Source organism: Danio rerio, chromosome 5 (assembly GCF_052040795.2).
Source record: "Danio rerio strain M-AB ecotype USA chromosome 5, GRCz13ab, whole genome shotgun sequence".
Classification (NCBI taxonomy): Eukaryota; Metazoa; Chordata; class Actinopteri; order Cypriniformes; family Danionidae; genus Danio; species Danio rerio.
The window spans coordinates 69,497,590-69,522,661 of record NC_141025.1 but is presented as its reverse complement, the minus strand read 5'-3'; the positions used below and the strand labels follow the sequence as shown (position 1 = coordinate 69,522,661).

General features: G+C 35.7%; 2 protein-coding genes across 5 annotated transcripts in view; one reads left to right on the top strand and one right to left on the bottom strand.

Moving 5' to 3' along the window:
* Positions 1 to 25,072, top strand: part of spata22 (spermatogenesis associated 22) — a 48,929-nt gene that overhangs the window by 5,902 nt on the left and 17,955 nt on the right. For 2 of the 4 annotated variants that reach the window (XM_087254623.1, XM_087254622.1), the window contains exons 5-8: positions 728 to 1,055; positions 4,550 to 4,655; positions 4,731 to 4,828; positions 7,479 to 7,680. In XM_087254623.1, the coding sequence (XP_087110749.1) occupies positions 728 to 1,055; positions 4,550 to 4,655; positions 4,731 to 4,828; positions 7,479 to 7,670 (724 nt within the window). In that variant the 3' untranslated portion in view covers positions 7,671 to 7,680. Of the gene's footprint in view, positions 1 to 727; positions 1,056 to 4,549; positions 4,656 to 4,730; positions 4,829 to 7,478; positions 7,875 to 15,770; positions 16,125 to 25,072 lie in introns of those variants that run through there. The other 2 variants (XM_087254624.1, XM_087254621.1) reach the window with 2 other exon arrangements.
* The window catches only part of lhfpl7 (LHFPL tetraspan subfamily member 7), a 241,961-nt gene continuing 226,838 nt past the window's right edge, over positions 9,950 to 25,072 (bottom strand). The window contains exon 3 of the mRNA XM_087254650.1: positions 9,950 to 11,275. Within this exon, the coding sequence (XP_087110776.1) occupies positions 11,049 to 11,275 (227 nt within the window). The 3' untranslated portion in view covers positions 9,950 to 11,048. The remainder of the gene's footprint in view (positions 11,276 to 25,072) is intronic.

Below are 25,072 nucleotides of genomic sequence, written 5' to 3'. Positions count from 1 at the left end.
ATTTTTTGTGTGTAGCGGGCCAGATTCTATTGGTATTTATAAAAAGCCTCGCGGGCCGCTACAAAACTGATTGCGGGCCGCAGATGGCCCGCGGGCCGTAGTTTGGACATGCCTGATGTAATCAGTCATGAAGAGCTTTAGCTGTGAGTGTGTAATCACGAGGTGAACTGAAACCAGTGTGCGACTGCAGGGCATAATGGGATATGTAGTTCAGGTGAATGACTGGGAGTCCTATCCAACAATCTGAGGGCTATATCTGGACAGTAACACTGACACTAAGTAGTTAACAATGAAAAAATAAAGCTTTTGTACCATTTAAGCCAGGCCTGCACTACAGGAGTTTAATTAAACTGTTTGTTAAAAGAATTTTCCTCTTTTATTCTCTTGGATGGAAACACCAAAACTGTGACACATAACTACTTACAAGATAATATTAAGATTACATTTACAACTTCACATTTGCCAAATAGTGGTCTTATAGTTTTCTACAGTGACCCGGTGCTTTCAAAAGATACAATCCTATACTGTATATCAAACATGGTTAATGGGATCAGGGCAGCCCAGATGTGGAGATCAGGGCGTTTTAAAGTTTATTTGTAAACGCCTATCATTACCAGATGATCTGGGCTGAACATCAGCAATACTGTTGTAGTGCAAGTCTGGCTTCACGTTATCATGCAAAACGTTATGACATTATAATTAGTATTTGTCACTATTTTACCTTCAGGCCACAGACAGGGCAACAAAGGCCTCCAGTAAGACAGGATTCAATGGCAAATCAGATTCATGGTGCCTTTCCAAGCAGCAATTCAGCCTCATATGGCCAGCCCAGTTGGTCCAGCGGCATCCAGAATCAACAGTCATTTAACAGGCCGACAAATAGCTTCAGAATGCCATACCGTCCACAGCCGTGTTCATCAGTAGCAGGAAATGCCCAGGGCCCTCTGAATCACAGCGGCACGTGGAACTTCAGACCTATTGGACAATCAACCAGTGGAATGTGGCCAAAAGAAAAAATGGACACTTCAGTTGTTCAAACCACTCCAAAACAGCAGGTGTGTGTTATTTTGTTTGTTACGTCCCTTCCTTTACTTTTTAATGGTCAAGGGGGAACGAAAAGGAAAACATTAAACCATTTGTAGTTCTTGTTGCCATTTTTAATAGATGAGGAACAACAAGACACGAAATTACTATTTAAGTGAACTTGTTTGTTATAAACAAGCTTTGGATGTTTAAATGTTTAAAGAAAAACAAAGTTTCTCACAAAAGTAGTTGTAAGAAATAAAATAACAATTTCTCAAAACGGACAAAGGGAGCGAGACTATGCCAAACAACAACAACAAAAAAAAGAATAAAACAAAAATCAACTAACTCGATAACTACAAAACAAAAGGTAAACCCTCAACATCCAAGACGTTGTATTTTACCTGCACTCTCATTCCAAAACAAAACTTAAGTGTTTAACTAAAAGAATGCTGCATGTGCGTCATGTATAACAAATGACAGTTTACCTATTCCCTCTCCTCCATTTAGAATTATACACAGATACAATGCTCACACTCTAGTTCTCAAAGGAGTTTGAAACAAAAATGCTTCAATATTGCATGACAAACAAAGCACACTAACAAAAGTTAAACAAACAAGGCAAAAAGGGAACACAAACATAAAGCAAATATCAAACACAGCACAACTTCACAGGAAATGACGTCTATCCCAAACTGATGCATCGTTTCCTTTATATATTGTCCCACCGTCCTGCAGTGTAACGAATGGAGCTCCTCTCAATTGCGTCATCGAACATCAGTTTGTACCCCAAGTGATTGATGTCTTAAGCCCTGCTTAAATTGAGATTTCAGCCACGATTTTGTCATCAGACAAGTTTGGGAAATCCTAAAAGATTCCTAAAATCCTAGGCTAAAATCTGTGATCTTTGATCGTTGGTTTGACATGCTCACAGACAGCCGCTTTGTGGCCGCTGTGATCAGATTTTTTCTTCGATGAAGTTCTGGCAGTTTCAGAAGATTTCAGACACTTTCCTGCAGTGTGAACAGCTGCGATGAGAGTCAATCCAAGAACCAATAGGAGCACCAAATCTGATGACGCAATTCATGTGTCATTTCACCGACTGCGGGGAAATGTCAAAATTGCCGTTACAGATTGTTTACATTTGCTGTAAGGAATCATTTCAAGAGTTCCCACTTAGATATGCTTGGCATTTATAGCAGGTTTGGCATGTTGTCCCGGGAGAGAACCCTGGGCTCTGAGATATTTAAGCCCAGGGCTCCCGCCCAGTCTAGAAGCATATCAGGGGATCCGAGATCAGGTAGGTCTCGATCGCTCCCCCTTTAGAAGAGGATAGGGTGGAAGGGGGGATTCTTCCAAAAAGAAGATAGAGCAATAAGGAGAAAGTGAGGAGAAAGTAAAAATATTTTGTTTGTCATATGAAAACATATTGTCTTTTTTTTTATTTTTTACAAAACAATAATTATTTATAAAAGTCTATAAATAAAAGTCTACTCCAGTTTATAGTAGCTTTGAAGTTAGTGTTAAAAATGTGCAAGGTAAAAAGTAATAGTTTTCTTACATAGAGTTTCTGACTTGTTACTACTCCAAATATCTAAAAATTAAACCAAGAAGCATTTTTTAGACAAGTAAAAATGATTGTTTTATTTTCAGAAATAATAAATCAAAATTAAGTTAGTTTAACTTCAAAATAAGCAAAACAATCTACCTATAGGGTAAGAAAAATAAGATTATATAATTATGAAACAAGATTAATTTACTAGTGTATGCAGATCATTTGAAGTTAAATTACGCTATGTTTTTTGCTTTTCAGTCTTTTAGGAGCCAGTAGCTTTCAAAATGTAAAGTAATGTGTTTGCACTTTTGCAAAGCCGAGTTTGTGTCCTGGCTTAGGGATCTTTCCTGATTTTTCTAGGCATTTACAAATGTATGAATGAAACAAAAAGGGTAGTGGGATAAAAAGATCACCTATATTGTACGCAGCTACAATAGAGTGCTGCAGTGATTAAAGGGGAGGCATTCAGAGTTATTTATTGTTAAAGAGTTGGACTCTCATGCTCAAGCATGGGTCTTGTTTGAAAAATTATTTGGACGTAACACAGTATTTTTTCAAGCCAAGGCAAAATTTCTTTTATACTACACAGAATTTAAATGAGAATGAGTCCCAAAAATTATATGAGATTGTGTAAAATGAGCATGATATATCCTCTTAAAGTATTTAATTATTTGTCCAACTCAAATGTTAGCATCACCCTGTTTTTGTTGAGCATTGTTTTCCATTGGCTTTTGTATTTTTACTAAAATTTAGGATATAAAGATAACTTTCAGAATAAACATACAATTACCAGTACACCACAAATCGAACAAGCTTTACTGCTGTCAACTGTAAACAACCATAAACCTAAAAAGCTACACACAAGGGCCATAAAGGACAAACATGTCAGTGTCAAAAATAAATCATGCATGTACTGTATTACATATATTTGTCCGCACTTATACTGAAATTCTTTACAAGAATCAGTTGTGATGATAAGTACTGAACATTAGTTTGTTTGTTTACAAAATTCCTACTATTGTCTTGGATAAATCAGTGATTAAACAACAATATATTTTTTGTCATTAATAGGCTTTATGCAGCTTCACGTTAAAAAATAGACTGCACTCACACATATACAAAACTCTCTTTATATGCATAGAAAACAAACTCTGTTTTTTTTCCCATACCAGGATATACACATAATTATAATTATGATTAATTTAGCCTGCAGTGCTCAAAAGGGGAAAAAACAGGAAAAATGCAATGATTTGCGTCATAGGCCAAACTTTTTTTTGCTTAAATAACACTGGGGTAAAATACTGCAGTTTTAATGGGTTTCAAGTGAACATTTTTCTGTACTGAAGGTTCTGAGTATAACTATTTTTGTATCTAGCATAATTTGATTTACAGTATGAATGGAAATTGCTTGCCAAAATTTATCATGTTTTACATTTAAAGCAGCCCAAAAAAAAGCAATCCAAAAATGTCAGAGAGTTAAACTTTCAACATCTCTGTCAATCTTTATTTGAAAAACATTTTCTACAGAAGATTAAGTTGAAATAGTTATTAACACAATGAGGCTGTAAAAGTGAATTAGATGAGTTCACCTGTTCAGCACGATGAAGTTTAATGTCCCTGACAATGTCTGTCGTCCTATTTATCGACTCGTTTGTGACAAGTCTTATTCAGAATAAGTAAAATGGGTTATTATACTAATGTATTTGGTTGTAGAGCAAAATATTTTGAGCCTGTGTTAAGAGCATTTGACAAAAAAAATAAATTTGAAAAAACTATTGACTTAATATGCCATGTAAAAATAGTAATATATCAATACAACAGATCTCAACTTCCTTTCTCAAGCTGTACCTGCATTTGCATGTTTCTCTTTGCATCTGCTTTTTTGTTTGTGTCTGTGTGTACGGTTTGTTCTTCATGTCAGAAAAAATGTTGTTTGTTGATTGTTCATTTATTTTCCCATATGCTGTTCAGAAGCCCAGTCGTGAGACTTCAATGCGTGTTATTACTGCTGTAATTGAAGGCATGAAGCACTGGAGCCAGTACAAGAATCGGGTACCTATGCTATTCGAGATCTTTGGTGAGGACACTATCAGACACATGTGGTTCTTATTGATCTGAATCTGTATCTAAAAAGTCCTGATTCTCTTTACAGCCACTCTGGACTCTGCAGTTACAATTGGAGAACACGGCGCAAAGAAATTCCTCATGAGGGACGATAAACATACGGTCCAGTGTCTTTACTATGAAAACGTGAGTCTGGGAATGTTAGTCCTCCTGTGTTGGATCTACCCTTCTGCATTTTATTTATTCATTCCTTTTAATTCGGCTTAGTCCCTTATTTATCAGGAGTCATCACAGCTGAATGAACTGCCAACTATTCCAGCATATGTTTTACACAGCAGATGCCCTTCCAGCCACAACCCAGTAGTGGGAAACACTTATACACTCTTGCATTCACACATGGAGTCATACTCTAAGGGCAATTTAGTTGATTAAATTCACCTATACATGCAAACTCCACACAGAAATGCCAACTGGCAACTGAACTTTTGGAAAAACATTACTATTCCAAAATTTGGGGTTGTTTTAACTTTTTACAAAAAATGTATAGTTTTATTATTAATCAAGCATGAAATAAAAGTGACTAAACGTAGCTAATGCTTTGTATAGTGTTCAAACTGTATGTGTTATTTTTTTTAAACTTCCTATTCATCAAAACATGCATAAATATTTCAGTACAAATTTAAACAGCTTTTTAAAGAGTTTTTACCTGAATGACAATAATACTCAAAGATTTAATCAGTGTATTAGAGGATCGTGTGACAACGAGGATATAAAATTTATAGTGAAATAAATGCAGATTTTATTTTATTCATTTATTTTGATTTAATTAAGTTTAATTACATTTAAAACATTACTGTAACAAATAAAATGTAGCTTTGGTTCATATGAAAGAGCTTTTTTGAAAAAAAAAAACAGTAAAAGTTTTATTTAGCCTAGACATATAAATAGAAGTGTATATGTATGATCAACAAATTGTACCTCTTGCCAACAGGGAAAACCACCAACAATCAAAAAAGCTTAAATAGACTTTATGCACAGCTAGTGTTTTTCAGCCAATGATGAACTTCCAGTGAAAGCTTTATGTGACTATTTTCAATTTCATAAGGTTCCTTTTACAGCATCGATGTTGTAATGTAATTTAAATATAATAAGTTAAATAGATTTAAGCAATCATTAGGTTGTTAAAGCAAAGAAAGAGATGAAAGACCGTTTAAATTCAGGCACTGTCATTAGCAACAGGCTAGCGCAAAAACTTCATTGAAAATACTGGCGTAAAATTAATTTCTATATTTTAAAGACATGGTAAGGATTTAACTTAATGCAGTGCTTCTTGTTTGGTCTAATACCCACATTATATCGTATCTCAGCCAGGCACTGAAGATCACTGTTTTTTTAAAGAAATCAGATCTTAAACGCAGCGATTTTATATTGGATGACAATTTACCGGAAGCCCTGGGGCTGGCTGACTGAAATTAAGTCCATGTGCAAATACCATACCTGTCAACATTAGGATGTGAAAATAAGGGATATGCCCAACTTAATAAGGGATCCCCCTTTTTAAAAACTCCTCAAATTACTAAATATGCTCATTTGGAGCTGTTTCATTGTAAATAAACAGTTAAATTGTTAGTAATATGTTTTATTATTATTACTTACAAAATAAAATATTAAAGAGTATACATTATCAGCAAATAAATTAGCAAACAGTTCAGGTTATTAAAATTAATAGCTGTTATAATGAAATAGAATCAAGCTATCAAATCTCATTAGCCATTTCTTCACTGTATAACACATTCTGATTAAAGAGCAACAAATGAAGGATTTATTTAGATTTTTTTGTTTGATTACATTAAATAGAGGTGTCATTTTAAAAATGCACACATCTAACGTTATAATGAAAGCATTCCATTGCTTTCCTAACTTTTTATGCTCATTTAGGACGAAATTAGTTGTGTTTGAAAAAAAAAACATCAAGATCAACATTAATTTAGATATTATTATTGTTAAATATATGTATTTCTGTTTAAAAGCACACCCAAAACTCAGATTTTTGCTCCGCTTCAAATCGCGAGTACAGAAACCATTTGGGAAACATCGTCTTATCACTATGGAGTGCATCAGCTGACAGTCATATATGAGTGTTTTGAGGATTGCATATGAAGGGGAGACGGCACCTGTAATGAAAAGGAAAGTTAATGCAGCCATTTTTATATTTATTTCAGAGTGTTTTCATGCCTAACCAAAGCGAAAGCACAGAACAGACTCATGTTTAAGAGCAAGGGGCGGCTCCTGGTGGTTCGGTGGTATAGGTTGCGTACACAGAGGCTCAGCTCTTTAATGTTTATTTGCCACCATTCAGAAAAAAACTGAAAATACGGGAGAAATAATGGAAAATACCTTTATGGGATGATAGTGGGATAGAACTGTAAAATACAGGAGAATACTGGGAAAAACAGGAGGGTTGACTGGTATGGCATATACCCCATTATATAGTGTCATGACTTTGCAATCAAAAATGTTGTTATTATAATAAAAGTCAATGGGGCAAAAACAGCCACCAATATAATGAAAGTAGTAAATTTGTTCAGTGTGCTCCTGAGTTTTTTTTTTTTTATTCAATTTTAAAGCATTTTTTCCAAAATGTGTGTCAAGATGAGATTTGTCACGAAAAATAATTCCATTTGCTTAAACAGAGAAAGCTGTGGCCAATTTAAGACTCAAAATCACCCCGGAGTGGATGAAAACATCCCCAACATAACATACGGGTTAAAATACTTCACGTTTATTATATTTTTCTAGAGAAATAAGAGTGTTTTATATTTGTTTTATTCCTTAGGACCAGACACTGCCCAGACTGATCAGAGGTCAGGTGCATCGCTGCGTTGGAAACTATGACAAGGATAAAGACATAATGAAGTGTGTGTCTGTGCGAGCTGCGTCACTGTCAGAGCAAAAAAACGCCCAGGAGGCTGTGAGAGCGTCAGACGCAGAGTTGAGGAATGTGCTGCTGACTCTCAGTGAAATCTGACGTGCATCCAGTAAGTAACAGTAGAAACATGAAATTAGCAGACTTTTATGGAAGTAAGGCTTGGTTTTGTTTTAGTTGTGAATTAGTTTAGAGATGAACCAACAATGACTGAATGCCAGTTACAGTTTAGATGCATTCACAATATATAGATGCAAATAAAATGTCATTTAGATTCATTAAATATATTTTAGTCGGTGTGAATATGCAGAGGTTGCACTTGAGTTGTATTGTGTTCTTATAATATATTGATATATTTTATATTCATATATATGTAAATTTTATTTGTGTGCGCCGGGCAAAGATTAATTGCAATTAATAACATCCAAAATAAAAGTTTGTTTTGACATAATATGTGTGTGTTATATATATTTATTATGTATATGACACACTTAGAAACAAAACTATACAAACTAATTTTGCCACATAATTCATTTGTACGTAAATTTTAAACTGATATATAATTTGTAAAATAAGTGTATAGCTAAATATGAATAAACATTTTGCCAAATGTATGCATGCATGAGTGTATTTATACATAAATATAAACAACATATACACACACACATATATTATGTCAAAACAAACTTTTATTTTGGATATGATGCTCAGCACTCATTTTATTTGATAAAAAATGTGATTTTTCAGTACTAATTTATATGCATGTATATCATTAATAAGTGCATTAAAATAAATTTGTTCAATTTCCAACTTGAAAAAAAAAAACTTTATTGGTTTCTCAATTCAAAAGATGTCAATATTTTTTATGTTTATGAAATTATTTATTACAAAGAAGAAACACATAACAGCAATTCATTAAGGATTTCAAAGGTTAAACAAACACAATGATGAGGTAACATCTCAAAATATATCTTTCAAAACCGTCAGGATGCCATGTTACAGTATTATTTACAACCAAAACATCACAGTGGGAAACCCACGGCACTAATCTACAAGATCTAAGATCTACCAGTGGTCAGACTTCACAAACATGATCATAAACTCAACTCAAGAATGTAAGTTGCCTTCGCATCAAGGCAATCAGAGAACGTCATTTAAAGGGCCTGCCATGATTGACATCTGATGCCAGTTTCTAAGTTGTGCTCTGTCCTTTGAGCCACAGCTTACCCCGAACAATTAAATGTACACACATCATAGGGTTTTGTGTTTTCTTTTCTTCATTTTTTTGCTGTATGCTCATCGATATGATTATAGAAGTTGAAGGTAAATATACTGAGGGCAGTTCAGTGCCAATATTTTTAGCAGGTCTGAATACATAACACACAAATGAATCAACACAACAGCAAAAGTGAGCCAAGTGCAATATGGAATGATCCAAGTAGAAGCTTTAGCTTCACCGTATTGCAGTGCCAAGATTAAATGCATTAGCACATTAGCTTGATTTGATCGTTACAGCGAAATCTCCCGAAGTAATTTATAAATCTGTCATCACAAATCAGAAATAAATTAGTTGTTTACTGACTTACTAACTTAGTTTTTATTGTTTCGTTCATTTTTGCTACCCCTTCAAAAACTAAAACTCCATTTTTAAAACTTCCTGCGAAAAGGAATCACCATGAAAGATGAAGACATACTGAAATTATAGCACAACAAGAAAGCATTTACAAAATATTTCACAAGTAGATTACCTGATGAAAGGTACTTAAGTCTTAGCAATGGTCAGAAGGCACAAGTCGGTTAGAAGTTGTTATTTTCCAAATCATCCCAGCAGTGACAGAACGCTAACATGACGTCAGATTGATGTTGTCCTCCAACGTCATGGGATGTTGCATTTTGTTTGGACATGAAAATTGAGTTGACGTCAGAACCTAATGTCAGGTTGACATCAATGTTCAACCTAAAATCAACCAAATATCAATGTCTAATGATGTTATAGCTTTACGTTTTGTGGATGTTACCACTATGACGTCTATCAGACGTTGGATTTTGGTTGCCATACCTGACAAATATATGTCAGTATTTGACATCAATATGACATTGGTTTAAGATGATGGCTCGACGTTGGACATTGGTCACGTTTCAACACATTCTAAAATCACCCAAATATCCACATCTAATGATGTTACAGCTTTACGTTGTGTGGACGTTACAACTATGACGTCTATCAGATGTTGGATTTTGGTTGCCATACCTGATAAATATATGTCAGTATTTGACGTCAATATGACGTTGGTGTAAGATGCTGGCTCGATGTTGGATTTTGGTCACTTTTTAACACAACCTAACATCAAGGTCATTTTACATATTGAATTTTGGTCACCTGAAATCACAACCCAAATCTAACCTAATATTAACGTCATGGCATTGCGTGTCTGCTGGGATAGTTGGTGTGTGTGTGTGTGTGTGTGTGTGTGTGTGTGTGTGTGTGTGTAACCAAGCCCAACTTTAAGTCAGAATAGCCTGAATAACAATCCTGAATAATTCAGTACTAGTAGGTGTTACTGTAAAGACAGAGAAAAGAGGCTTTGGAGCATTTCTTTTTCACTCAGTTCGGGAAAACAAAGTTTTATGTGTAGGATAGTTTCACATTATTTTATTTTTTATTTTTTTGAAGAAAGGTCAATGCTTGCCGTCCATCCATGGCAGTTTGAAGCCACGGCCTTGTCCATGTTTTAAATACAGTTCCTCGATGCCTCTCGCAGGGTTGTAAGAAACAAAAAAATAGACAGAAGCCTGTCAATAGGATAAAAAAAGTCAGTTTACTTAAGCCACAGTGTTGGTCCTTGAATAAGTACTATATCAGGTGCTAGAAACTGTATAAAGTGAAAATTGTTTTCCAGTTGTCAGATTCATGGAGTTTAAGTTCAGCTTCTCATGATGAAACTTGGGTCCATTTTAGTTGAGATCCACAAAAACGTCCATTTAAAAAGGGACTACATTTGTTTTTTGTTCTTTTTTTAATTCACTGCATGCCGTCAAGTCTCCATTAAAAAAGTTTTGGGAAATTATTCCTCAACTTCATTTAATTTGCTCTTTTTGGTTTTAATTCTTGCTAATGAAATGTCAGAAATCTTAATTTGCCCCATTTGACGTTATTTTCCATAGTCCTTAGAGCTGTTCATTCAGGACAAACAATTTAAACAGATAAAGCTCGAAAATAACTTAAAAAACAAGGGAAAGAAAGACCAAAATCCTCTTAATCCTTTTCAAATGATCTTTTCACCTGGCACATTGACTGTGAAGATGAAAAAAAAAGAAAAAAAGAGTCAGAATAGAAGAGGTGAGGGGTCTCGAGTTCTGCTCATCATCATAATGACATCATTACCAGCTATGGCGAATGATGCTAAGACTTTGCCCTAATCCGATCACATTTTAGTTATGATGGCGGCACTGACTGAATACTTAAGGGGGATTAGTGCTCTATAATAGTGTGGGCAATGGAGTGGGTGACAGTTGCTCCTTGGGGGCATACTTGGCGAAAAAGGGCAGGAATAGGGTGAGCATGACGCCCACAACAGCCAGCATGTAGCCCCATCCTATCTGACAGTCCCCGGCGTTGTAGATGTCGGAGTCTCCACAGAAAGACTTCACCAGGCTTGAGTTGAGACCGAACGGGTAAACCAGTAAACCAGATGCCATAATGACCACTAGAGAGAAAGAGAGAGAAAAACAGAGAAGAAATAAGTTAACTTAAAGTATGAGTGGAAAAGCAGTTGAAGAACACAAAAAATTTTATTTGCTTATTTGCATTTTTTTTTACGTATGACAATCTACATGCAACTTAAAGCGCTTTACAAGCGAACAAATATTAAGTAAAATTAGCAATATCGGCGGCATGGTGGCTCAAAAGTTGCCTCACAGTAAGAAGGTTGTTGGTTCAAGTCCCCGGCTGGCCTGAATTGGACGAAATTGGCTATAGTGTAAAAGTTTGTGAATCCGAGAGTGTATGGGTGTTTCCCAGTAGTGGGTTACAACTGGAAGGGCATCTGCTGCGTAAAACATATGCTGGAAGTTAGTGGTTTAGTCCGCTGTGGAAACCCCTGATAAATAAGTGACTAAGCTAAAGGAAAACGAATGAATGAACATCAATATTTGGTAAAATATAACAGACGAATAAACAAATACAATAAAAAACAAAACAAATGTATAAATAAATAGATCAAAATAAACAACAAATACATATATATGTACACACATATACGCTTGTTAAGTGTGACGTCACGCGAAGCGGCTTCTTGGTCCAAGCACTCTAATAAACTGTATGGGGAGACTTAAATGGTAAAAATAAACGTTTACAAAGCGATGTAATACTTTCGAAAATCGCAATCGCAATATTCAATTGAAGTCAGAATTATTAGCCCCACCCTTTTTTTTTTTTTTTTACTTTTTAAAAATATTTACCAAATGATGTTTAACAGAGCAAGAAAATTTTTACAGTATGTCTGATAATATATTTTCTTCTAGAGAAAGTCTTATTTGTTTTATTTCGGCTTGAATAAAATGAATTTTTTTTCAAATCCATATTAAGGTCAATATTAAAGCTTTTTATTTAGAATTATTGCATAACTAATTAAAATTAAATATTCATCAAAGGCGGCAACACCAAAGCTTTCAAAATAAAAATTTATGAAATTAAAAAGGCTAACACCAATTGTGTAACGTTTCGAGCCACACGGCTCTTCATTAGACAGTGTTCATCACAATCAGGTGATCCTTTTTGTACACTTCCGGATCACATGATATCCTTTCGCATATATATATATATATATATATATATATATATATATATATATATATATATATATATATATATATATATATATATACATACACACACACACACACACATACTCATTCATAGATTATGCAGCTTAAATATTTCAAGTAAAAATACAACAAAAAAAAAAACAACAACATTACATCACAAATTATATAAAAGTAAAGAATGTACCAGGGTGCAACAAAATATACAACAAAATGTAGCCAAAAAACCTTTAAACCAAACATCTAATTAAATTATTGAAGAAAAAATAAAGATTATTAAAGAAAGTTAAAGAAAAGGACGAATGTCAAACTCTTCATTTAAACCTTTTGGAGACAATGTGTCTAAAGTGAAAATCCAAAAGGCTTCACGTTGTAACAGCTATTTATTAAGATCACCTTTTACTTGTTTTACAATTTACTTGTAGTAGCAACAGCAATGCTCATGGTGGCAGTAGAGGGCCGTGTTTCTGATGTAGATTCCAATCAACAAAGCATTAATGGAAGAAAGGCCCACTATACCGTTTCCAATTCTGCCATGGAAATATCAAATATACACAAAACCATCAGCCCATATATGACTGAGATCAAAATTCATTGGATGATGACTGACAGTCCCTGGGTGTGGTGTGTGTGGGTAGACTAAGGAAAGCTATTAGAAGAGTTTTTCTTTTTTTTCAGACAGTATCAGTGCTCGCTCCCCATGACTGAACAGCAGAGCTCGAAAAATTCCTGTCAAATATCTACTCAGTCAGGAGATCTTACTATTGCATGTGCCTTTAATTGGACTAATAGTTACTATGAGAGTTGAAGCTAACTAAATAACTTTTTAAAAATATTAGTTGACTATTTGAATGAATAATTCACTCAAAAAATAAAAGTAAAAAAAACACACACTCATACACTACGGCCAATTTTAGTTCATCCCGTTTACCCATATACTGCGTGTCTTTGGACTGGAAACCGGTGCACCCGGAGGAAACTCAGGCCAACATGGGAAGAACATGCAAACTCCACACACAAATGCTTGTTCAAAGTACTTTTTTAAAATAAGCTGAAACAACAAAATTCCGGAGATTTTTTTGGGACAACTTGATCGTTTTATGTTGAGTCCACTTAAATTTGTTATGTTTTTTTTTTTTATTGATTTGTATTGGGACAACATGAATGAACTGTGTTAAACTCTGGATTTTGTACGGTGTAAGTCAACGGCTACCAGAATTTCAAGCCAAAAAAAACAACAACAACAACTTTGGATTAAAGAACTTTGGTCCCTTAACAAGTGGGAAGCACATACGCAAACTGTTGTAATTCCTATGTCGTTCACCTGATTTGGATACAAATACCCTCAAATTAAAGCTGACATTCTTCAGGTAAAGCACATCTTGTTCGTTTATTTCAAATTTATTGTGTTAGTGCATAGAGCCAAAAATATTAGAACTGTGTCGATGTCCAAATATTGATGGACCTAACGGTATAATATATAAGCGTATATATCAAGTTATATTAAGAATTATATTATGCCTATATTGACCAATATGCATCCACAATCAGTTGAATCGTTGCCAATATCACATAGAAACCCCAGGTATAGCACTCAACACACAGCATAACCTGTTAATAGCTGGTTAATGGCTAGTTTGGCCCAGGGGTGCAGACCATCTTAATTGATCTCTCTATTATCGCTCTTCAGCCCCTCCACACAAAAAAGGACCCAGAATCCCCTCTCATGCCAAGCCATCACACTGCTTTTTCCTTCAGTTTAATGGGCTGAGATCCAGCTGTGCTCTACATTGGCCTGTGTTTATCAGCAGGAGCTTGACATCTCAAAGCTGCTCTGCTAATGACATGCTAATGTCCTTCTCTATCTCTCACTGTATCCACACACGAAAACGCAGCTTCTCCGGCAGAGGGGAGTAAATGCTATCAGTGGATGTTTACACTCACATGACAGGGCCTTCAATGAAACTCAACAAGCTATTCAATAAAATTTTCGAAGGCAATCTTTAGTAAAAAAAAAAAAAAAAAGATATAGAGAGAGCACAACTGTATGGGGTTTAATTAAAGCGGGTCACATCAACAAAAAGCGCTTCACTGCAGAGGCTTGCAAAGCTCAGGGCCAATTGCGGTCTGGATCAGATAATTTTTTTGAGCCTGTAAGTGTGTGTGTGTGTGTGTGTGTGTGTGTGTGTGTGTGTGTGTGTGTGGGAATGCTTGGTTACAAAAGTGCACCTTATCGGACGCTGAACTGCAGTAGCTTCAAAGTCTACATCGGCTCAATTCTCAGATTGCACAGTTACAAAGTGGACTCGATGGTATTTTGGTAATTTGTTTGGACATGTGGCTTTGATTCGTAAATATCAGACACTTAAAAGTGGCCAAATTTAGAGTCAGGGTCAATGAGTGCAAGAAGCTAAAAGAGATATCTTTTTTTTTTTTTTGTTTAAAGAAAAAGGAAAAACACATTTAGTTAGACGAATTAGTTAGGGGTCAGGACATACAGTATTGTCTGTTGCCAAAGAAAATGATTTAATTAAATTATATTTGATAAAATATTAGTTCCTTGCTATTTTAAACTGGAACCATACTGTAGCTGAGCTGCAACTACACATTAATGAGTGAATGAAAAAAATAAGGTTTTGAATATTACCTTGTATTTACCGTGTTTTATATACAGTTGAAGTCAGAATTATTAGCCTTTCTGAATTATTAGTGAATGAATTAATCCTGAATTAATATTTTTTTCCTCAATTTCTGTTAAATGGTGAGATTTTTTTAACACATTTCCAAACATAATAGTTTTAATAACTCATTTTTTAATAACGATTTCTTTTATCTTTGCCATTATGACAGACAGTACATAACTAGATATTTTTCAAGATAATAGTATTCAGCTTAAAGTGACATTTAAAGGTTTAACTCGGTTACCTTGGCAAGTCATTGTATGTATATTTTTTTCTGTAGGTAGTTAAAAAATGCTTAAAATGGATAATATTGACCTTAAAATGGTTTTTAAATAATTAAACACCACTTTTATTCCAGCTGAAATAAAACAAAAAAATACTTCTTCCTGCAGTAGAAAAAATATTACAAGAAATTCTGTTAATTTATTTATTTTTTGCTCTGTTAAACATCATTTGGGAAATATTTGATCAAGAAAATAAAATTCACAGGAGGGCTAATAATTTCGACTTTAACTCTATATAAATGGCAACACTTTATTTTAATGTACAATTTACACTATTAACAACCCATTGACTAAGCTAAAACTAAACCAATAACTAAGCTCAATAAAATACTAATTAGCTGCTTATTAATAATTAGTAAGATAGTGGTTGGGTTTAGGTATTGTCACGATCACAAGTGATCTAATCCTTGCAGATCGCTGGAGAACTTCACATCTGTCACTGAACTGGACTACAAATACCATCATGCTCCTCACACACACCAGTTCCTCATTTCCCCCAGATTATACACACACAGCTGGCAACTCATTATGGACTGTTTATCTGGACTTTTTATTCACCTCACACACACGTTGCTGAGTCTTGTTTTCTGTATTATTTGTATGCGGTTTCCTTGCCTTGTTCTTCCATGGTTTTTGATCCCTATTTTTATTATTGTTGATGCTGTCTTCTGCACCGACCTATCACCTGTGACCATGAGTATGATTTTGGATTACTGAGTATGATTACCTGTCTGACTAAGCTATTAATAAACTGCGTTTGGATCCTGACCTCCATTGTCACCAAACTCCTTATGGTAAAGGAATTGGGTATAATGAGATTGTAAATTATACGTGCTAAAGCACAGTTAATATGTTAATAATAAGCAGGTAATAAGCCAGTAGTTAATAGTGTGAATTACTTTAAACTAAAGAGTTACCAAATAAACTTATAATTCATCCATTCATTTTCCACTGCTTTTCCTGGGGCTGGGTGGTAAGGTAGCAGTCTCAGCAAGGACCCCCCCACACTTCCTCAGACGGCTCCTCTGGGGGGATCCCAAGGCTTTCTCAGGCAAGCCTAGAGACATAGTCCCTCCAGCGTGTCCTGGGTCTTCCCCAGGGTCTCCTCCCAGTGGGACAATTCCAGAAGTAGGCTTCCAGGAGGCACCCAAAACTGGCTTCTCTCAATGTGGAGGAGCAACAGCTTTACGCCGAGCTCCTCCTGGGTGACAGAACTCCTCACCTTATCACTAAAGGTGTGCTCTGCCACCCTGTTAAGAAAGCTCATTTCAGTCCAAAAGCTTGTCCTTTTAGTCTTGATCCAAAGTTTTCATGCACTACTTCAAAATTGTGCATCTAGTCTAAGGTTAACTGCTGAGACTACCAATAAGCTCCTGAAGATGGATGGATGGCCGCATGAGAAACAATGATGATGGAAATGGCAAATTGCGAATTAAAAGACCTTAATTTGCATATGTAATATTAACGCTTGCTTCAAGTGAAGTTAGCAATTTCCTGTAATTATCAGTCTACAGTAACTTACTGGCAGCAGTTTGCCAGTAACTTACTGCAAGTAAATTACAGCAAAATATTTACAGCACCATTTATCTTGCTGTATATTCATTTACAGTATTTTATATATTTACTTTAAAATATACAGTAATTTTCACGATGCAACTTTAAAATATGGTAACATACTGCATATTTGTAAAATACAGTTTATATACTGTATGTAATTTACAAAAATTGTTAATAGTGTGTTTTTTGTACTTGTGCGAAAAAGGATTAATGCAAATAAACTGAGATTTGCAGAATAAACTTTGATGTTTAGTAGGGTTGCATGGTTTACCGGTACTATGGTAGTATCACGATACTATGGCTCCAAAATACTGGCAATGCAACTGTTTTTGTAAACGGTAGTATCGTCATTAATAGTTTATCTACAATAGATAATGTTGCATGTGGAAAAGTACCTAAAATGCTCACACATTTGTGCAACAATAGATCATTTTGCTTGAATAGTCTGTGGAGCCCTTTAACGATGCAAAACTGTAGAATTCACACCTTTTATGGTAGCCTATTGCAAGTTTTCTTATGCTTCAGTTCGAACGCACATTTGAATCAGTTTATTTCTGTTTCTGTCAATATGATTTAGTAGTTACAACAACCACAACAATCTTTTTAAAAAGAGCGACTCACAAAGTAAAGTTCTGAATTACTTTTGATTCTTACCTAATAAGACAAATAAATAAATGAAAAACAGGAAACATTGAAACTATTTTTGACCACTTCATATAGGCTAATTCTGTTGGAAAAATGCTCTTTTTGTTACGAATTTTGGAGTATAATTTGTATCTTTATTTTAGACACCTTTTAATTTAATTATATATTTTACATTTTTGTTGCTCAATTATCTACAAAATAAACAAAATCAACTAATGCATTTTAGGTAAAGTGATGTGTAAATACTTTTTTTTTTCAATAATAAGGGAATTATGAATTCAAGGCAAGTAGGCCTATTATAACATATAAAATACAGTATTTCTGACATATAGTTTTTTCTTTATTTCATAGATTTGAGTTATGAATTAAAGTATCGCGATACTACTTGGTATCACAATTCTTAAGCTGGTATAGTAATATAACGTGAATTAATGTTTCCGCAACAACCCTAACGTATCGTAAACATTAACTTTTACACAACATTCACACTTGGACTGCAGCTCTGCACAAGACCTTTGGCCTGTGAAGAAATGATCGTGCCCATCTGAGCCTGGTTCTCTCAAGGTTTTTTTCCTCACTTTCGCCAATTCTTCGCCGCTGTCGCCACTAGCTTGTATGGTTCGGGATCTGTGGAGCTGCGCATCGATGGATTGCTCTTCAGTGTTTGGACTCTCAGTAGTGATTATTAAACCACACTGAACTGAGCTAAACTGAACCGAACTTAAACTTTGAAAAATGAACTACACCATTTCAATTTACTATGAACTTTTATGTAAAGCTGCTTTGACACAATCTACATTGTAAAAGCGCTATACACATAAAGGTGAATTGAATTCAGTGTTTCCTTTAGGATTTTTTCGAGCTGTGGCAGCATTGCACAGATCTACCAACTACCAATTGCGCTAATGACAAATGTTGTGAGCGCAGTATTACAAGTCAAGTTCGCATTTATGTAATATGAGCAAGCAAATCTCTTTGTTTCATGTCGATTTCCTCTGTTCGTGCACAAATTTTCTTGCACGCCCCTCAAATATACGCTGCTCAAGCGCAGATCTCCTTTTACGCTCTCAAATAACGGCTGCTGAAGTGTGATTTAGTAACGAGTATGTCTCCAACATTTATTAGATTTGCTAGGAATATTTACAAATGTCTCCAATAGACCTACAGAGCGGCATTAATGCGACCTGAAGTAAACCGAAACTGATATAAACTCCAGCAAGATAAAGTAATTGTATGCAGATCCATAGACGTTTATCTAAAAAGTATAATAATGGAAACTGTGTTCATCTAAACTGAGAGCTACGTTGTGTTTGCTGGCCTCACGCATCTGTCAGTCAGCATGTCACCTTAAGGGGTTAAACAAATAACGCATAGCACTACTACGGTTACAGAAAAGTTTGCGCTGTCATAATTTACTTACCTTTTAATACGTTTTGGTGCGATTATCACCCGCTATTAAAAAAACAAAACAACGACTTAATGTTTTGAATGAGAAGCTGTAATGTAGCCGTGGCGGGATTAATTTTGGTGTTGTGTCCTGTCATGGAAGAACGAATGTAGAAGAAACCTTGACATTACACCAACTTGACCAATCAGCTGTCTCCATTATGCTTGTCTTATTTACTGTTGGTTACTAGGTTACCAATACTACTGTCAGCGACTAACAACTTGATTCAAGCACACCTAAATCAGATTTTGTACAGGTGAATTGGGTAGGCTAAATTGTCTGTAGTGTATGAGTGTGTGTGTGTTTGTGGATGTTTCCCAGAGATGGGTTGCGGCTGGAAGGGCATCCGCTGCATAAAAACTTGCTGGATAAGTTGGCGGTTCATTCCGCTGTGGCGACCCCGGATTAGTAAAGGAACTAAGCCGACAAGAAAATGAATGAATGAATGAATGAATGAATGAAAAGATTGCTTCATGTTAGGAATGAAACGTGGCTATTGACTGAACATCAAACATGGGAACATCCATCACACTGAATAGAGTCATTACATTTGGCTGCTGCTTTGTGAATGTGGCCAAAAAAGAGCATATCATGAAAGAATTTCATTGTTTTTCTTTTTCCAGCGATTGATTTCTGAAGTGTGGATGCTGGTTAACCTTGCCATCGGCTATGTCGTCAGCATTTGATCTTTAAAGCTGGATATATCATGCATCTATATTCTATTGTCACTCTAATTTAGACATTTCTGATGAAAGTGCTGTGTTTGGTCTGGATTAAAGGTTAGAGGTTATATGGCATATGCTATCTGTCCTATTCTTGTCCTCAATCTTAAAGCAATACTGGGCCGCAGAACCTCATTTCTTGCTTGGCAGGGTTGACTAACCACACATACACGCGACCTGCTGTAATCCACTGGCAATATGTGCTTTGGTGACGAATGATTTGATGATGAGATTCAGTGAATAGTGTAATAACATTCCAACCTGCCCCTCTCGTGGCACGCGTCTCAGAGGTTTCGATTCCGAATCTGTTTACCCACCGCTGCCATTTATTATGACATGTTCATTGGACGTGATGAGGTCAGCATCTCCATCATTTTGAATGATCGCGCTGTACGGATCTGCTTTGGGGACGATGGGAAGCACGTGACGAACAAGTTGAACTGAATTTTATGGGCAAAATTGTGTGGAGTCGTTGTTCGTGATTTAACTGCAAATAAGAGTTGGAGAAATTTGATAGCGTGCACAAACGCTGGCACTCAGCATGCAGTTTAAGACAGATATATTTGTCCTCTTTTGATTTTTTTTTCTTTTTTAAATATTTCCCAAATTATGTTAAACAGTGCAAGGAATTTTTCAAAGTAATTCCTATAATAATTTTTCTTCTAAAGAAATTATTATTTGTTTTATTTTGGCTAAAATAAAAGCAGTTTTTAATTTTTTAAAACCATTTTATGGTCAATATTATAAACTCCCTTAAGTAATATTTTTTGATTGTCTAAGGAACAAACCATTTTACAATGACCTCGCTAATTAACCTAGTTATGCCTTTAAATGTCACTTTAAGCTGAATATTAGTGTCTTGAAAAATATCTTGTAAAATATTATTTACTGCCATCATGGCAAAAATAAAAGAAATCAGTTATTACAGATGAGTTATTAAAACTATTATGCTTAGAAATGTGTTGAAAAAAAAACATTATTTCTGATGAAAAGAAACTGGGGAAAAAATATACAGGGGGGCTAATAATTCTGACTGTATGTGGAATTTGTATATAGATCCTTCATCCAGGGTCTAATCTTTCTTTCTCCAGAAGTTAGGATTGTATAGAATGTCTTTCTGCTCATTTAAAATAAAGCTGCAGACACATTTTAGACACCACACTCTCAGAAACTTTAGTATTTGTTGGTATTCATTGTATGCATGGTACAAAAATCAGGCAGTAGTAGCCTGGTGATGAACATTTGGTCAATTTCACTATACACAGACCCCCATGTAGACATGAAAAAGAAGTCTAGTTTGCATTTAGTTTTCACATGTAATGTAATGTATATTTATATAGCGCTCATCATGTATGAGCATACACCCAGAGCGCTTCACAATCATCAGGGGGGTCCCTCCACAGCAGCACCAGTGTGCAACATCCACTTGGATGATGCGATGGCAGCCATGGGACAACGGCGCCAGTGTGCTCACCACACACCAGCTATTGGTGGGCATGATTGAGGTAAGGTCCAATGGAGGGAATTTGGCCAGTGTCACAAGATTTTTAATGACTTTGTTTTATTGTCATTTTATTCATCCGAAAGACGGCACTCACTGACAGTATAGCGTCCCCTTCACTTTACTGGGGCATTAGGACTCACAAAGACTGCAGGTTGAGCGCCCCCTCTCTGGCCTCACTAACACCACTTCCAATAGCAACCTAGTTTTTCCCCATGTGGTCTCCCACCCAGGTACTGACCAGACTCAGCCCTGCTTAGCTTCAGTGAGTAACCAGTCTTGGGCTGAAGGGTGATATGACTGTGGTCTGCTTAAACCTCTCTGTAATTTTCTCATAAAAATAATATATTTTATATGAATGCTATTCTACGAATTGGCTAGTGATTTGGCAAAATTTTAAATAGTTTTGTTTTTCTGAGATATATAGTTAGATCAAGATCAAAGCCATCTTTGAACTATTTTGATGTTTAATACAGTTTTTTTCTGTGTTAAAATAAAATCAATTATCCACTTTACATTTTTGAGTTTTGTTTTTTTATAATTAGACTAAGAAAAAAATATGTCTACCTTGTCTGCCTACATATTTGTTATCTGCTTCTGGATATAACGAGTTTTCATTATCGGTACTGGCCAAAATTCCCATATCAGTGCAAGTCAAACTTACTTAAAAGTTTAGGGTTGACACTTGAGACTATAGTAACTAGTTTTCTCTTCCTCTCTTTTTACTCTCTTGCGCATGTATGATCTGAGAGCCTCATGAGTAATGAGGCTGTACAAGCAGTGCAAACTCCATCTGAACACACACACATACACGCTATATAAAGAGTAAACAGATGAGCAGAAGCAGCCTGTCTTCTCACCCACAGCCCTGTCTTTGTAAATACAGCTCAAGAATAGTGACTGAGATACTAATGATACTTAATTACCAAGCAACACTGCGGCCAGCGCTGCGCACTCTCTGCGCCTCTGAATCTTCCACAAATTACAGCACAAGATGTTAAGCTTTCAGAAGAAGAGCTAATTCAGTGAAATTCTGAAATGAGGTCTGAAAGGTAGAAAGTGCAGAAAGTGTACTTGTTGAGATGCAGGGGAGTTTGAATGTGGCTGCTTGTACCATTTCCAGATCCCTATCCCCCCAGTTTAGTGTCTCCTTTTGCATTGTGCATTACCTTTCATTTCTGGGCTTTACAAGAAAAGAATAGTAATTCATTGATTTATGTGTTGTCCTTATAAGTCGTCCTTATATGAATAGCTACCTGGACAGCAAAGCAATAGTCTCCTGCATATTTAATATTAACAATGCATCACAGATATCCCAATTAAAGCATTTGGTGAATATTCCAGCTAGTTATGTGTGAATTAAGTCAGGAGACCCTCTATAAAGTGCATCAGCTATCAATGATTTAAAATTATTAAAACTTAAACAAAACAAGCAAAAATTTTAATAAAATAACTAAAACATGTAGTTCTTGTTTAAATCTCTTACCTCCATTTCTCAAGTCAAGGCTCGAGATAGCATTTTAAAAGGCTCAAAAGTGTGATTCTAGACTTGATTGTTATGATCATCAGCAATCGAGCAGTTGCAGATCGCTGGAGAACTGCAATTCGCCCACTGAACCGAACTACAACTCCCAGAACTCTTTGCACACATAACTCCTGCCACAGCTTACAATAATCTGGACACTGAATCAAACTACAACTCCCAGAACTCTTTGCACACATAACTCCTGCCACAGCTTACAATAATCTGGACACTGAATCAAACTACAACTCCCAGAACTCTTTGCACACATAACTCCTGCCACAGCTTACAATAATCTGGACACTGAATCAAACTACAACTCCCAGAACTCTTTGCACACATAACTCCTGCCACATCTTACAATAATCTGGACACTGAACCAAACTACAGCTCCCAGAACTCTTTGCACTCATCAACTCCTGCTACAGCTGACAATAATCTGGACACTGAGCCAAACTACAGCTCCCAGAACTCTTTGTAGTCATCAACTTCAGCTACAGATGACAATAATCTGTACACTGACAGACACACAGCTGAAGATTGTTATTAAATGATTATATTAACTTTATATTCTGCTCTCATTCTCACACACTTTACTAAGTCTTGGTTTTGCTGTAACACTACGAAGCATATAATTGTCTATACTTTGCGTGTTTTAATCCTTGCCTTGTTTTCCCTTTATTGACTCTTTGCGGCCTGTCCTGACCGTTTGCTGGTTTTTCCGACTACGCTTTGGATTACCTACATGCTCCTGTTTGCTCATTTTTTGACCATTGCCCGCTTGAGGAATCTCACAAGTAACTGCATTTAAATCCTCATTTTCGTTGTCTAGCGTCCATCCGTTACACTGTGAAAGTCATTAAAATTAATAAAGTAAAGTGAATTTGATATTTTACAGGACATTTAAAAAAATATATATATATTTATAATCCATATATTTTATATATATAATAGTAAATTAACCGAAGTTATACAGAGGTCATTTGAGGACACATGAAAAAACTAAATTTTTAAATACAGTGTGAGAAATAAGTATTGAACACGTAATGTTTTTTCCTGGGAATATCACTAAAGGAGCTGTTGACACGCAATTGAACCAGATTTTGGTTAAAACCCAAACATACATTACTTAGGTGTGATTGCTTTTTACAGACGTTTTCACAGACTTCAACAAAGTGTAAAAATCTTGATGGTTCTGTGGGCCTCGGTGATTGGCTGGGTCATTCTACAGCTTGATTTTCTTTCTCTAAAAGCATTTGAGAGTTTCCTTGGCTGCGTTTTGGATCTTAATGAAATGTCCACCCTGGTTTCATCTTCATCATCCTGCTAATGTAGATGTTTGACTGAAGCAGCTAATATTCATTTACATTTACAAAGGGCAGAGGGTTGCTGAAGAACTACCGAGAGATTTCAGCTGCTGTCTGGGCTTTTCATGCCTCTCTTCATCTCCCTTTCTTCATGTGTTGAATATTTTTTCCATGTGTCATTTCATTTTTTACAATTTTATTTGTTTGTCTTTGCATATATAGATTTTTGGTTGCCATCAACATCTGTTGAAATTTTTAAATCAACAGCAACTTTAGAAATTTTTTTTCTGAAAATAATGGTGACATGTTCAATACTTATTTTCCAAGGTGCAGATGGAAAAAAATCCCATTAAGGAGTAATGTTCCTCTTTCTTAGGGTGCTTTCACATCTGTAGTTCGCTTCATTTGGTCCGGACCAAGCGCAATAAATGATACATTGTTGCATCTTCTGCCGTCTTTGGGTCGTTTTCACACCACACTGCTGGCTTTGGTCCGAACCAGTTGAAACGAACCAAAATGCAGTCATCTGACAAAATCCACATCTCTCATTGGCCAGATGTTGTTAAACATATTTTTTAAACTGCTTATTGATTGGTCAGAATTCATGTGTGGGAAAATGCCAGTGAACTCCCACAGGTAAACAAAACCTTTAACTCTGGAGGGACGACTGCACTGGCTGATTGTATCCCTGCTTTAGACAAACTATACATTACGAAAATGAAGTGCGGCCGTGGCTGGAAAACAGTGTTTAATGCATCACACGTCACTTTAGGAGGAGCTGTGAATTAATTTAGCTAAACGGCAACATGGTCATCTTGCGGAAATATTACCAACGATCCATCAGGTAATGTTATCCCCTCTCTCTCTCTTTCTGTTGGTAAAGCGCTGTCAACAAATATTTTTCCTCCACATCCCATAATGCACAGCACATCAGCCTACGGCAGCTGAATTAGTCCAAAACGCACAGTACTTTTTGCGTTTGGACCTGTTTTAGTACGGATCATATTCTCACCA